This window comes from Ranitomeya variabilis, chromosome 4 (genome assembly GCF_051348905.1).
Source record: "Ranitomeya variabilis isolate aRanVar5 chromosome 4, aRanVar5.hap1, whole genome shotgun sequence".
Taxonomy (NCBI): domain Eukaryota; kingdom Metazoa; phylum Chordata; class Amphibia; order Anura; family Dendrobatidae; genus Ranitomeya; species Ranitomeya variabilis.
Window position 1 is genome coordinate 581,847,861 of NC_135235.1, and position 16,258 is coordinate 581,864,118.

The 16,258-nt window shown below is 42.8% G+C and overlaps 1 protein-coding gene across 11 annotated transcripts in view; it reads right to left on the bottom strand.

The window, feature by feature from the left end:
- Window positions 1-16,258, bottom strand: part of TPD52L2 (TPD52 like 2) — a 53,829-nt gene that overhangs the window by 30,624 nt on the left and 6,947 nt on the right. For 6 of the 11 annotated variants that reach the window (XM_077252992.1, XM_077252985.1, XM_077252989.1 and 3 more), the window contains exon 1: window positions 5,251-5,375. The exons of 1 other annotated variant lie outside the window; for it this stretch is intronic. In XM_077252992.1, the coding sequence (XP_077109107.1) occupies window positions 5,251-5,326 (76 nt within the window). In that variant the 5' untranslated portion in view covers window positions 5,327-5,375. Of the gene's footprint in view, window positions 1-4,937; window positions 5,376-16,258 lie in introns of those variants that run through there. 4 more of the 11 variants (XM_077252993.1, XM_077252988.1, XM_077252994.1 and 1 more) reach the window with 2 other exon arrangements.

A 16,258-nucleotide genomic window follows, 5' to 3' on the forward strand; every position in this document is an offset into this window, starting at 1 on the left:
ACACAAATCTTACTCCAGTCCCAGTCTGGAGTAAGACTTCTAGCATAAACAACTGCACAGCTCATCATGAATTACAAGAGCTGCGGTATCTCAGTCTCTACCGATTTTGAAGGAGCTGTGAGGAACTGGTGTGAGAACACCAAAAGATGCAACATTTTTGCAGAACTCCAAATTGCACAAAAATTGTATGATTTTGCAAAGCAATTTATGCTACAATTCTGGCGAAATTGCCTGGATGAATTGGGGCCTATCCTTATCTGCACATTTGATATACACAAAACACCCTTGCATTCCCTAAGATTCAGAAACTTAAAAGATCTATGAATACAGGGGAGGAAGAGATGTTAATGCAGTTTTTCAGCTAAATTTTGTCAATTCTTTTAATGCAACACAACCTCCTTCCAAAATATTACTACAAGGAGTAACTGGATCACAGGTTAGGTAAACATGCAACAGATGTGCTAAGTGTTTACTCATCCTGATGAACCTTCTGTAGACAGCAAACGGATGCCATTTAATGGTAGTCCACAGACACTTCCTGTCTAATGGATTCAATTTGTGCTCATTTCTGTTAACTAAACTAACGGTGCTTATCCTACCACAATATTGGGCCTCAGGTGTCATTGTGCAAGCATTATACCTAGTGTTGGCATGTCACTGACCTGTATCCCTAATCTGGGTGTGTCATTGACGTGTGCCTTCTCCTGATATTCGGGTGCCATGTTGCCATTGTCTCTTATCCAAAGTGTAAGCATGTCATCATACTGTACCCGAAGTATAGTTTCAGGGTTCCACCCGTAAAATATGTGCTTGTATTTTAATGAGCAAGTATTACATCCAGCAAAGTGTCAGTTTTCTGTAATACATTACTACATCACTTCTTGCTTTGTTAAAGGGCAGAGATATATATATTTTTTTTTTAAGTAGCAGTATCTCTGCCTCCCTGCTCACCCCACACTGAGTCTTAGTGGGTAAGCACTATTATATAAGCCCATTTTTGACCAATATTTACACATTCATTTAATTTCATGGATCTGGAAGAAGATGTGCCCTCTTGAGGCCAGATGGCTGTGATTGTGGAATACCGGCCATCCGTATAGTAGGATTCACTGGCTTGGACAGCGGAGCAATCATTATAATCTACCACATGTTACTACATCTCAATCTGTATCCCGTCTGCAATCAGCGTGTTTAAATCTAGAATGATGGCAACTGAATATGATGATGATCAGCTCATCTGTAAAGTGAAGCTCGTACTGTTATTAGTACTGCTCCTTTCTGATTAAAAAAACATTTCCCTGCACATCATTAGCAAAATAAGTCCTTGTGTCGCAACATATTCAGATGCTCAATAATGTGTATTTCTAGTAAAACTGGGTAATAATGATCCTTAAAGTCGTAAATAGCAAAGCTACCTAACCATGTGATGACAGATGTCAAACCATGCTGGGGTTGTACAGTAATTTCATAAATAAGCCAGAGCCAAGGACTGAAGACCAGTGACTAAGTGAACTTCTGGTTTTAAGGACTTTCTGAAAGGTCCTCTATTAGAAAGTAGATGCGGTAGGGGCCCATAACCATGCACATTACGACTCCCCGATCCCTATGTTTTATCCTATCCCCCCCCCATTAAAAAAAAAAAAAAACACATGAATGCTCGGCTAAGCGCTGATGTCTATGGGAGAGTCGTGAGATTAGAGACTTTGAAGGAAAGTAACGTCCGCAAAAACCAAACTCACTGCTACATTATCAGACTGTGGTGTAGAAAGCTGGATGGACACACACAAGACAGTTGTCAGCCAAAAGCTCGTTCAGCAGACACCTCCCTCTCCTGCACTCTCATACACATGAATGCTGGTCCAACAGTTCTAGGCATTTTCAATGGGGAGAGGGAAGGTTATATCCCCCTGAAAACATAAGAATCAGAAGTTGAAATTGTAACTACCCATTCCTCCTCTCTTCCAACATCATCTCTAGGGAGAGCCAGGAGGCCCGCATATATATCCTATATGATGGTCATCAAGTGTGTACGGGGCCTTCAGCCGGCCAAATACCTATGTCTAACATTTCAACAGGATAAAACTAGAATTTACAGGGATTGTCCTCACTGTGGACAATTCATTATGTTGGAAATGTCCTATGAGGATAAGTGGATCATATTGTAATGTAAACACCACATTTAATGTCTGTGGAGTAACAGACATGATATTTGAGGTCTCTGAAACCTTTGAAGGGGCCAGTTCATGGGGAAAGAAAGATAAGAACACGCATCGTGTTATATGACTGGCCAAAGGTGAGAATGGGTTAGCTGACTAATGGCCTCATCTTAGTTTGGACTACAATAACTCCAAGTCTGTATCTTGAGGGTATATGCACACGCTGCAGATTTCCAGCGGTTTTTCAGCGCAGAAACGCTGCAGATCCGCAAGTGATTTACAGTACAATATAAATCAATGGCAAAAAAAAAAATGCTGTGCTAATGGTGCGGAAAATTCAGCAAATTAAAAAAAAATGACCATGTCAATTCTTTTTGCAGATCTGCTGCGTTTCTGCACCCATTCCATAAAAGAAATCCACAGGGGTAAAAAAAAAAAAAAAAAAAAAAGGGAAGAAATCCGCACAAAAATCTGCAACGTGTGCACATATTAAAAAAAAAAAAAAAAAAAAAAAAAGGGCGCAGATTCTGACCTGCGTTTCCTGCCAAGAAATGCAGAATGTGCACAGAAAATTCCACAGTCAAAACTGCAGCGTGTGCATATAGCCTTAGGGCAACAATTATTGCAAGAGAGCTAGCCTATCCAACCTTCCCAGTGCAATACACTGCACTGTAGTTAGACGAGTGTCAAACAATCGCCACCCTGCAGGATACGGCGGCACACAATCGCCGTCCTACGGGATGTGTCATTGCACAGTCACTGCTGTAGGGGATAAAATGGGACACTGACTGCTTTGAACTTCTGGTTTTTAAGTACCTTCTGAAAAGCCATTGAAATACACAGTATAAGGGCTCATACTCACACGCGAGAAACTCGGATGAGTCTCGCACATCAATACCCGGCGCTGCACCCAGCATTCAGGAGCGGAGCGTGCGGCTGCATGTATTACTATGCAGCCGCACTCTCCAACCTGAGTGCCGGGTGCAGTGCCCGGAATTGATGTGCGAGACTCATCTGAGTTTCTCGCATGCGAGTATGAGCCCTTAGATACCCATCCCAGCTAATATGGGACTTTCTTCATTTGAGTGTCAGGTACAAGATTCTCTAGTCTCAAAGATTAAGGTGCAGAGCATTTGGCTCTCAAAGGGCTCCAAGGTACGACACCAGAGAAGAAAGTGACCAAAAAGAATCTGCGTTTCTTGATAACTAGCACATTTGTGTATGAGGCTACGTGCACACGTTGCGGAAAGCCCTGCGGATTTTTCTGGACTAATTTTGGTAAATCAGCAGGTAAACCGCACTGCGGATTACCTGCGGAATTACTGCGGATTTACCGCGGTTTTTTTGCTGATTTCACATGCGGTTTTACACCTGCGGATTCCTATTATGGAGCAGGTGTAAACCACTGCAGAATCCGCACAAAGAATTGAGATGCTGCGGAATAAACAACACTACGTTGCAGCGCGTTTTTTTCCGCAGCATGTGCACTGCAGATTTTATTTTCCATAGGTTTACATGGTACTGTAACCTCATGGAAAACAGCTGCGAATCCGCCATGTGTGCACATAGCCTTACACAGCCCATTTCTTTTCAATGGAAAAATGTGCAACTGTTTCCTAGTTTTTAAGGTTGAAGGTAGACTTAGGTTGATTGAGTTCAACCTACAGCCTTACATGTTGATCCAGAGGAAGGCATCGCTTAACTTATAAGGGTTTATGTACAAGTTACAATCATAAGGTTTTTGCCACAAATTCAGAAAATTAGGGCAAAAAATGCCACAACGTGAGCGCAATATGTGAATAAGATCTAGTAAACAATCTTGGGCTGTCCTACTCATATCTTCCAAAAGTGATGGCAGTATTTATGTAGTGCACATGCTAAGAGGTATCATGGCCAGATGGCACCACACCCCAACGTAGTGCAACACCCTGCTAATGTTAGCCTCCAAGCCACTCCGCTGCATTATCAGACTGTGAATCAAGCTGTACACACACAAGAGAAGGCCGTCAGCTATGTATTCACTCGGTAGGCAGCCACCTCTCCCAACTCCCTTATACAGGAGCGCTCAGCAGAGCATTTGCTTTCAGTTGGGAGAGAAGTTTATCTCCCCCTGAAAACATAAGAATCAGGAGTTCAAATTACAGCTGCCCGATCCTCCTCTCCCTCAACATATCGGGTGTCAGGAGGCCCCATACACATCAAATGGTTGTCTGACGGTCATCCGACGTCTATGGAGGCCTTCATTTGCCATAGTCCTAACATTTGAAAAGGATAGTGCCCCTGCACCGAATTGGCTATTTTGGAAAGGTGCTCTGAGGATAAGTTAGCTACAGCCGCAGTCCACATACTGCACACAACTCCATGGATGTTTTGCACTGCAGCTAAGTAGTTAACTCAATTAGTAGAGCTACAAAAAGTCACAGTGTAGCCGAGGCTTAAGATATCCTGCACCAAAAGGTATGAACTGCTCCTGCCATAGAGCTAGCCTACGCAACTGCATCACTATTACAAGTGAGTGTGAAACCGTGACTGCTCTGTGGGGTATGGTAGCACCCAGTGATCGATCCATGGGATATGGGACGATGTCACAACGATACAGAGTGCTAAAATGAAAATGTAACGTGAGATATTGGGTCATCCCCCCCCAAAAAAAAAAAACCATCAGAGGAAAAGTATAATAGAAACATCATGCCCACAGCCACCCTGTCCGGCGCCCCACGACACACTCACAGCCGCCCCACGGCGAACCCTGTCCGTCAGCCCCACACACTGAGCACTTACCCAATGTCACACGACCCTACATTCCGTGACATTGACAGCCCCCCATTCAATAACACCTCCTCCCCATTTCCCACATACACGGTGATGACTAGCCGCTCTGCAGTGCCGACTATGCTCTCCCTCCCGCCTGGCAGTGACACTGACAGCTCCTTAATGACACCCAGCATTGTCACTTCCCGGGATGAGAGACACTGCACGGCGCCGCCTCCGGGCATGACAACAAGCAATGCCCGCCGGCCTGGAAAGGGTCAAGAGCACGGCCATTCCCCCCTAACTCCTCATAAAAGAAGCCCCGCACCCGCTCCCTCCTCACCCTGCCCGCCGGGATCCATTGCTTCGCTGACCGGAAGTTGCTTTCTAATTTGGGGCGGGGCTAATAGACGGAACATTAACAGCTGAAGCAGTGTCGCATGTCAATTACGTCATGGCGGAGCCATGTTGTCGCCGAGCTGGGAGGACAGACGCCATTGTCTTGGTTGTAGGGGCCTCACAAACATCGTACAGCTATTACACCCTGCCTGCTGTAGTTATTTTTTGTCTTTGCTAAATTCACTTGTGGCTTTTAAAACACTGTTTTTGTATTTTCCTAAAAATCCTCTGTGACACACCACCCTTAGGAATAGGTGCACAGGACATCTATTTCAGGGGGATTCCACTCCTAAACCCACCTGAAAAAAACACCAACTAAACTTTCATGAGTGATCATATGTATTTCTATGTGACAAATCCTTGTAGTTCTTACGTTCAGCATTTCTACATTCTGTCAACACTGCTTTAGGTTCCCAAAGATGCAAAAAGAAGTGACCGGACCGTTCCCCAGGCGTTTCCACTCTGAAGACGCGCCGTATTTTATAATACAAGTCAATGGAAAGCCTGAAAAGACCCCCGTGTCGCTGCTTCAAAAACCCCAGGGGTCTCGTTATTGTTGAATGGTGTTAAAAAAAAGTCTGTAAAACGGCAGTAAAAAATAATGATGATCCAACGAGAGACAAAAACAACAGAATCAAAACTGCGATAAAAACTCATGTAAAAAGCTGCATTCAAAAATGCAACAAAAAAAGCTAGTAACGTAATCTACATAATACGTGAGAAAACTGCAACACCAAAAACTCATTATGGGAACGCAGCCTTACATTTTCACACTGAGTTGTTTTCTGGCACCATGGACTATGGATAAGGGACTTCTGACTTCACGGCACGGGGGAGACAAAAAGCAAGTGAGGTGAGCGGGGAGAGGACGACGGCCTATCTATATATATATATATATATATATATATATATATATATATATATTTATTACATAGATAGATGGAAGAAAAGCCGGCAATTGATATGCTGTGTACTGTAAAATCACTGCAGGAGCCGACTGGATAGAAGAGATGGATTACATACAGTAAATACAAATAGAATAGGTAGATATACAGATGTCTGTGACAAATACAATTAGTACAGTGTGTGCATCTTACTGTACATGTATTTAATGCATAAAAGATTATTTTTCGGAGAAAAATGGCGTGGGCTCCTGCACAATTTTTGTAACAACCAGAGGGAAAGCTGACAGCTGGGAGCCAATGTTTTTAGCCTGGGAAGGGGGTAATACCCATGGAGCTTCCAAGGCTATTATTATCAACTCACAACTGTATAGTTAGTCTTTACTGGAATTAAAATGGGGGACCCTAAAAATAAATGACATAGGGTCCCCCTATAATTAATAACCAGCAAAGGCTATGCAGACAGCTGTGGGCTGATATTAATAGCCTAGGAAGGAGCCATGGATACTGCCTCCCCAGGCTAAAAACATCAGCTCTTGGCTGCCCCAGAAAAGGCACATCTTTAAGATGCGCCAATTCTGGCACATAGCCTCGCTCTTCCCACTTGCCCTGTAGCAGTGGCAAGCATAGTGATAGTTGGGGGGGTTGATGTCCCCTTTGTATTGTGAGGTGACATCAAGCCCCAAAGTTAATAATGAAGAGGCGTCAATAAGATTCCCCCATTACTAACCCCATAGTCACATTGTATGAAAACACAGACACCTAGAAAAAGTCCTTTAATTGAAAGAATGACACAGACTCCTTTAATAATCTTAATTAAACCATACTTATGACCACGCCCATTCCCCCGATGCCCTTGTCTTCTGCAAAAGAGTTTAAAAAAACAAACAATATTCCTCACCTTTCCGCAGAGATGCTGCTAATCCATTTGTCCCACGATGGGTCCAGCTCTGCTACATCTATATGGCAGGATGCATGGTTGCATGATGTGACCATACAGCCTATCATCCAACAAAGACACTGAGCACCGTGTGCTCAGTGTCTCCCTGTGAACTCATATTCCCAGGACACCGTGAGCATGAGAAAGTTCTCCAGCTCGCGGTGCCGTCAGACAGGTCCTGCGAGTCCACAGCTAATTAACTATCTTCACCTTTGTGATGTCAGTGCGAACGACGTGGGAAAATTTCCAGTGTAGGGGTTAAAGCCTGAAGCATATACAATACAGTGAAAAGCCTGAATATAAGAATAGCAAATCATAAGAAGTGCATTAGATATGGAAAATCCGCATGTAACATTGGCATCTTTAGTGCAATTCCATTGCGGAAATGCATTAACAAATGTTGGTAAACCGCACATGACTGTATCAATACCAAACAGAGACAAAAAAGTAATAAAAATGTGATAAAAACATAAGTAAACTAATTTACCCAGAAGGTGCAGAAATTCAACATCAAAAACTCACCAAAATCTCATCATGGGAATGTAGCCTAAGTGTAGGGTCGCACGACAATTTTCTCCACATCCGAAAAAGACAGTCCGATTATATGATCAGATTGGGTTCCGTTTTTCTCGGAGGTGGAGAGAAAAAAAAGTTTCTCCATTATGTCAGTCCGAGTGCAGTCTGATGTTTTTGCACAGACCCATACACCTGGCATTGTCAATTTTGATCCGACACTCAGCTCAATATTGGACAGGTTACCAATTTTTTCCTTTGACCACGTCTTTGAAAATCACGGCTAGCACTTGTCCAATTTAAATGGTCGTGTTCGTGAGCCCTGCTCTGCTATAGGAGCCTGTGTCATCTGGACAATTATTTATCTAATAACTGACAAAAAGCAGAGACCGTAAAATTAGCGTTAATTGAAGCACGAAAAGGCAGTCTTTTCAAGCTATTTATGGCAGAAAAAAAAGTAGCAGACTGTCAAGTGCCCGTTTTCTACACCTTTTTCTCTGTTTACAACGCACTGGAAACTTTAATAAAATGTGGATGGGGCCGATTTGCTATAATTTACATCAGAAGCCTAGATTTCAGTTTTGTGTGCACGAATGGACCAACATTTATTAATAAGCAAAAAAAAAAGTTGCACTCTGCAGTGCTAAAGCATGTCAATATGAAATATATGAAATATTAATTACAATACTGCTTTTGGAATCTAGGAAAAAAACGAGACTCTAAGCACATAATTTGGCCAATTGATGCATGCCCAGCAACCAACGACAAGGTGATCTCAAACTGCTGGGACCCTACATGTCTAGTCTGAATACCTCTCTTAGGCTGAAGTCTGAATTCCTGGGTAAATGTGGGCACCTCTCTTCAAAGTCTGAATTTATGGGAGGTAGGATTCTACTGTAATTAAAATCCACCACATGCTGAAGGGCAGAGGGCTCGGTCAGAGAGCTAACATAGACATGACAAAACACTGACTGGCACTTCCAAGCTGATGTGAACAGGTGCAAACTAGGAGCAGCCACCTCCAAATATAATAAACAAAAACTATATTCTTCTTTTGTTTTGTCTTTCAACAAATTTATTAAGGTATCCTAATAAATTTGATGATCCTCTCCGACCTTCTGTTTAAAATGCAAGTCTTAATACATTTCCTCAAAATGTTATTAGATACTTTCTTAACTTCTCAGCACACAATCCTCTATCTTCATTGACTTTAACAACCGGAAAAATCTTTTCACATGTTTAGAACTTTTCAGTCTTGACACTCCTTCACATTCTTTCCTTCCGGCTATACAAATGACATTTCTGAAGTTTTTCCTGTCATACATGTTTTTTAGTGACTGAGCAAGATTGCATGAAATTCTGTTATGTAACCTTAGAACGCCCTAAGTATTTCACTATGAGAATCCAAGGCTGATTTTCCATATCCAAGGTTTCCTCTTGGTGCAGGCACGTTATCAATAGCTACGATCTAGCTTTAAAAAAAAAAATACCAACTTTAACCACTGTGGGGCGTTAAAGCACAAAGAATGGTGTAACATGGCTGTACAGTCTGCCACATATTTGGAAGCTCAGTTAAAGGGATATTCTCAAGTGCAGAAGATATCCCAACGAATAACTTAATGATCGCTAGGGTCCGACCCGTAGCACCCCCACCGTTCCAAAGAATCGGGGCCCTGAATGGGGTCGTGTGAATGGATCGGTGGTCAGTCATGCTCATTGCAGCTCTGTTCAGTCTTATAGGCGTGCCGATGACCAACTAAGCGCAGCGCTCGGCTATTTCCGGCGGTCCCATTCTGAGTGAATGGAGCAGCAGTGCTCATCATTGACCACCTCTCCATTATCTCAAGGCTATGCAGCACCCTAGTTTTTGGGATTGGAGGGGGTTGCTGCAATCAGATCACCAGCGATGAGCAAGTTATCCACTATCCCTTGGATAAGGGGGATAACTTCCAAACTAGAGAATATCCCTTTAATTAAAAAAAAGTCATTATATGGGTTAAACTAACATTTTATAAAAACTACTTAGCCTGATAATAATAGACAGTAAAAAGAAAACTTGTCATTTCCAAATTCTGCCTCCATTTGTCCAAATTTTCTGCAAGGATTGATGTTGCTGCCATCTTTAACAAATTACGATGGTTCTTGCAAGCTGCACTGGAATCATATTTCTTTAAAACTTTGTTAAGACAAGTAAAAAGTATAAATATGTCAGTCTGGTCATCGTCTTCCTAGACAGTGGAATGGGGGGGGGGGGCACTTTAGTGGCCTTCTTTTTTTTGTAGAGCAGATCCAATTAAAAAACATGATCTACACTTGGTCTTAGAAGACTAGACAAGAGTGCACGTTTATCAGTGACAAATATTTAGAATTGAGAGTCCTCAGTGGTTGATACCTTTCAATCGCTAACTGAAAAGATGGTAACATAAATATTTCTTAATATTTTTCTATCTACTGGCCAACACGACACCAAGATATACATCATTCCTATATCGTTTATCAGTGAAAGTTTAAATTGTATTTTTGGGGTTGTCTGATGAGAACAAGCCAGGGCCGGACTGGCCATTTGGCAATTCTGACAAATGCCAGAAGGGCCGGTCTGGTTGTGGGCTGCCTTGTGTGATACATTGTTAACAGAATCAATGTTCTCAAGACCCCCATACTGTTAACAGTTGTGACAGAGCACAAAGCCGGTCACTCCGTCACTTACCTCAGCATGCCGTGGGTATAATTAGAAATATTGGTCTTGTAGAAAATCTTCCTTTCCTCCATCCAGGGTAATATTAGTAATATATCCCATCTTGTTATTGGGGACGGGGACACCATGGGCCTGTGTGATTTCAAATGCCAGGGCTGAATTTCATCCCCAGTCCGTACCTGGAACAAGCCCTTGTGGGTGATCACCCGATTGCCTTGAGTCTGGCTTCAATGTTATTGCTTAGAAAGTCTGCATTTAGGCCACTGTGCTGGGGGAATTTGGTAATAAATGGAGACCATTCAGCTGAGTGTCCAGAATTACGTGTGCAAGAATATGAGGTTGGAGGCTATGGAAGAAGAGCTGACACTCTCATTCCTGTACAAACATAGGAGGCATGAATTACTCTGTCACTGTTGGCAGTACATTACAAGGGTACAGTTGTGCTCAAAAGTTTACATACCCCGGCAGAATTTGTGCTTTCTTGGCCTTTTTTCAGAGAATATGAATGACATTTATTGCCAAACTACTGTGTTTTCCCTTTTTTTAAATCATAATAATAACCCAAAACACCCAAATGACCCTGGTCAAAAGTTCACATACCCCATTTCTTAATACCATGTATTGCCCCCTCTAACATCAATGACAGCTTGAAGTCTTTTGTGGTAGTTATGGATGAGGTTCTTTATTTTCTCAGATGGTAAAGCTGCCCACTCTTCTTGGCAAAAAAACTCCAGTTCCTGTAAATTCCTTGGCTGTCTTGCATTAACCTCACACTTGAGATCTCCCCAGAGTGTTTCAAAGATATTGAGGTCAGGAGACTGAGATGGCCACTCCAGAACCTTCACTTTGTTCTACTGTAGCCAATGACGGGTCGACTTGGCAATGAGTTGAGAAACAGTTTTGGTGTTATCATTCATATTCTCTGAAAAAAGGCCAAGAAAGCAAACATTCTGCCGGGGTATGTAAACATTTGAGCACAACTGTATGTACACACCACGACCTATTTAAGAGGGCGAACCGCTGTGTTTTTCAAGAGGAATAGGCTTCAGGAAAAGCTAACATTTTCTCCCCTCAATTGTCTTTTTAGCATTTTTATTTGTCAATTCATGAGCGCTTTTTTAACATTTCTGTCCGTCTACAGTTTTTTTTTAGTGATTTCCCAACGTGTTTGTGGCATCCCTATTTTGCAAGGGTTTTCTGGAATAATTTTTTTTAACTCCATTTAACAATAAAGAAACTTGATCTTTCAAGTAAAAACACTGTCAGTGTGCGCAAAAAGTCACCCGGGCATCTTTTGAGCTTTCCCATTGACTTGTATTACGGTATGTATAGAGCATCTTCAGAGCAGAAAACGCCCTGAGCATTGCACGTTCACTTCTTTGCAACTTTGAAAACCCGAAACAGGTAAAGACACTCAAAAGTCTCAAAATAACAGCGAGTGGCTTTTTAATAGAAATGCATAGGTTCATTCTTTTGAGCTTTTATTAACACCTTTTCAGGCAGGTTTCGGAGCGGACCGGCCTGTAAAAGACGCCGTGACTGTGAATATACCCTAACCCTTATCTTTTTATGTAATGGCGAATATCAGTTCCTTATTCTTCATACCTGGTGAAGAGAGATGGTGGGGGTTAGCAGCAAAATGGGAATAGGGTGTTCCTCTTTAGGGCTTTGCCAGCCCCAGTGTTCTTATCCACATGGTCTAACAGAGAAACATCCTTCCCCTTTTTAGCACCCTAAAAAAAGACCATAACAGCAGGAGGGTGGTTGTGAGTTCCTCTTCTCTCTCCCTTCACTTCTGTTTACCTGCATTAACCCCTTCAGTGATGATCATCTGCTGTACTTCTTTGTACAGGATATATAGCGGTAGGAAGTGTTACGAAACGCGCGTCGGGGTTCAGGAACGGTGGCACGGACATCATACCTTATGTGAGTAATGATCCCCTTCTTTTTGATTGCCCGATTATTTGATTTATAGTGCTCTGGCTAAAGATTAAGGAAGCACCGAGCACTTTTGATATACATGCTGGATGGCAGTAAAATTAAGTTTAAGTCTCGTTTAAAGCTTCCAGATGCATTTTGTATATATATAAGGATCCATGGGCATACTAATAATAGGCTGCTATTTATTGTGAGACTGTTGTTGTCTCTCAGAGATAGGGGTGATTTATTTATATATGTACATATTGGAAATTTTTGCTCACATATAGGTATCTAATTGATGTTATGTGTATGTATCCGTTCCTTTTCTACATTGGAGATTTTTTACTGCTAAAATTATGATTTAATATATGTTATAATTATGAATAAACATCACAATATTTAAATTCAGTGGAAATTGTGTTTTGAGTCTTGTTGCGTTGAGGCAATTTGTGATTCAATTTTGGATTCTAAGTGTAGTACAACACAATAAATTAATAGGACCGTTCTTTTCGGGTGATTTAAAAGGATATATAGCGGTAGGATCCTGGTGCAGTGAGACCCTGTCTCAACAATTTACACCCAGAACCAGGGGACCATGACATGACCATTTACTCCTAGCAATACCTGGAATGGCGTAATAATGCATTGACCATCTGCACTGGGCACAACGTGACCTACTACAGCCAATGTTCACCCATACTAATCATAATAATGTAATATCTACCCTGGAGAATGTAAAGTGCCATGATTATCTGCTGTATACCTGGCGCCATGTGACTCCATTCTTATCATCTACACCCAGTACTGAGACCTTGTCCTTCTCTTCCACACTTGGTAATATGTAACCAACTCAATTGCCCCTTCCTCCTCCAACCCCCAAATGTATATCATCCCTTTTGTAACCCAATCCTGCGTAGGGTGCGCCATCCTATCACCCACCGACACCTGGCTCTGTCACTGCACATTATGTTTATGATCGGAGGGTCATTCGATGCTATAGGAGGTGATGCGGTATCTATATCCTGCTCCTAAATATGGCTGAATGAGGTCTTTATTTCTTTAGTGTTAAAGCACTAACCCTCCTCCCCCCTCTCCCAAGTCCTGGAGGTACAAATCCTCCTTTGACCCTGAAAATTCCTGACCTGCTCCCCTCCCTCCAGGTGTGCCTCTCCCCCCACCCAAAGGAGAACAAAGGGCAAAGCCCGCACCACCCCCACAACCATGTACAGCCATAGGTGCGTCCCCACTCTCCACATCGACAGCAGTAAACGCCTGGGGTGGAAGGGGTTAAATGCTATAAATGTGCATTTACTAAAGTGCTCGTTGGCCATATATGAAGTATCGCTTATCGATGATACTCAGTCATCTCCACATGATTACTTGTTATATGACATCCTATGACTTTACTAGTAAGATAGAGATGATAGAGTTTACATTGACATATATCATCAATATTAAATTAGTTGGGGTCCGACACCTTGAACCCCCACTAATCAACTGTTTGCAGCTCCCGTCACAGTGGGATGTACACTGTGTAGTGCACAGCGCCATACACTGTTCATGGCCATTATCTGGTACTGCAGCTCATCTCTGATTGAAGTGAGTGGGAGCAGAGGTACAGAACACGAAAATGGCCACACTACACAGTGTACAGAACCATGCTGCAAACAATAGGGTTGCGGGGGTTAACCCCACCAATCTAATATTGGTGGCCAATCCGAAAGCCCACCATACACAGTCGGCCGACTGAAGGCTTTCTCTCCCAAATCCTTCATACATAGGAACACTTGGCTCAGCTGACTGCTCCTGTGTTCTCTATTTCAGCAGTTTTTCTCACAGAGAACAAAAGGATCATCTGTTGGAAATTCAACTTGCTGGATTCTTCTTATCATCTGTCAGAAGAAAGTCAAAAGGCTTCCCCCCATGACTTTAAACTGCCGGCTAATTTTGTCATGTTAGCCCAATTTAGTCTGTGTATTGGGGCTTTAAGGATTGGTTATCAATATATAAGTCCTAGAAAAAAGTGTAATGACATCTGAGGCCAAGAAAAATAACAGCAATATACTGACATCAAAGGGCGCCAACACATATTAGATGAGAGTCCTCCCATTTTATGTGTATGGGGGCTTGCAGGCTGACCCTTGCAGGAAATACAAGAATTTGCATGGCAGATTTCAACATGGCAGATTCTTGGTCCTGGCTGGAGATGAACTGCTGTCAGAGGAGCCTGGATGCAGCTTATCTCCCGTCATTCTTGAAATAAGCACTGGCTCTTGGCCTTGTTGAGAGGGCATGTTTATGGGGAGATGTCTGGGAGACAAATTAGCATCTTATATGTATGGCAAACTTTCTTGTCCGTGTGTCATTGCCTCGGACCAACATATTCTAGAACACTGATTATTTTTTCTTTTTTAAGAAGAGTGAGACTGGAGTGTCAGAGATCGTTGGCCCACCATAACCAAGGATTGGGAAGAGCCCTTTTTGTACCTAGAAATCATCCCAGTGAAAATGACAGCTCAGTCTTGTTTGTCTCTCCCACCATAGGAGGAGAGCTAGAAAGTTGCAGGGGGGTGCATGACCACCCCACTGAAACAGTGTGATAAGAAACCTATTAATATTATTATTTATTATTATAGCGCCATTTATTCCATGGCGCTTTACATGTGAGGAGGGGTATACATAATAAAAAACAAGTACAGAAATCTTAATCAATACAAGTCATGACTGGTACAGGAGCAGAGAGGACCCTGCCCACGAGGGCTCACAATCTACAAGGGATGGGTGAGGATACAGTAGGCGAGGGTAGAGCTGGTCGTGCAGTGGTTTGGTGGACCGGTGGTTACTGCAGGTTGTAGGCTTGCCGGAAGAGGTGGGTCTTCAGGTTCATTTTGAAGGTTTCCACGGTAGGCGAGAGTCTGATGTGTTGTGGTAGAGAGTTCCAGAGTAGGGGTGATGTGCAGGAGAAATCTTGTATGTGATTGTGGGAAGAGGAGATAAGAGGGGAATATGGAAGAAGAAGATCTTGTGAGGATCGGAGGTTGCGTGTAGGTAAGTACCGGGAGACGAGGTCACAGATGTATGGAGGAGACAGGTTGTAGATTGCTTTGTATGTCATGGTTAGGGTTTTGAACTGGAGTCGTTGGGTAATGGGGAGCCAGTGCAGGAATTGACAGAGGGAGGAGGCTGGGGAATAGCGGGGGGACAGGTGGATTAGTCAGGCAGCAGAGTTTAGAATAGATTGAAGGGGTGCAAGAATGTTAGAGGGGAGGCCACAGAGCAGGAGGTTGCAGTAGTCAGTTATCATTAGTAGCTGCATCCTGATAAGTCCTTGTGAAAGACCCCCAGTGAACAAATAAAAAAATAAGATGTGTTACAGTGTAGTGCTGAATTCAGACATCCATGAAACACGGTCCAAGGATGCATTGTGATTTCCGGCCAGGTTTTTAGGTCTTTAGCCCCGAACTCTTCATACGTGTCAGATTCTGGGTCACGAGACCTGTGGCAAGCCTTGCCTGTAGTCACAGTCAGGGCTGCCACCAGAAATTTCAGGGCCCCATGCTGTCAAAATTTTGGGGCCTCCTTGAGACTCCATCCAAGCTCCACCCCCAACTCTGCCTCCACCTCTCAAACCTTCCACAGTCCCACCGCCAACTCTTGGAAAATCTCCACTTCTGCACCTCATCCTCACCAATCACACATTAACAGGTCCCAATGAACACTAGATCACATACATAGCCAGCAGCTTTTATTTTGGCCAAAAGACTTTTTAAGCCGCCACCACAACAAGGTAGGCTCTTTTGGCTGGGCCCTACTCTACTATATTTGTTAAAATATCTTTCTTTCTTTTTCAACTTTTAAAATGATGACTAATATCACATACAGGGGTCAAATACCGTCAAACCATGACCAGACCACATATTACCACCACATAGTGACCAATAATACCACATAAATGTAACGAATACCACCACACCATGACCAG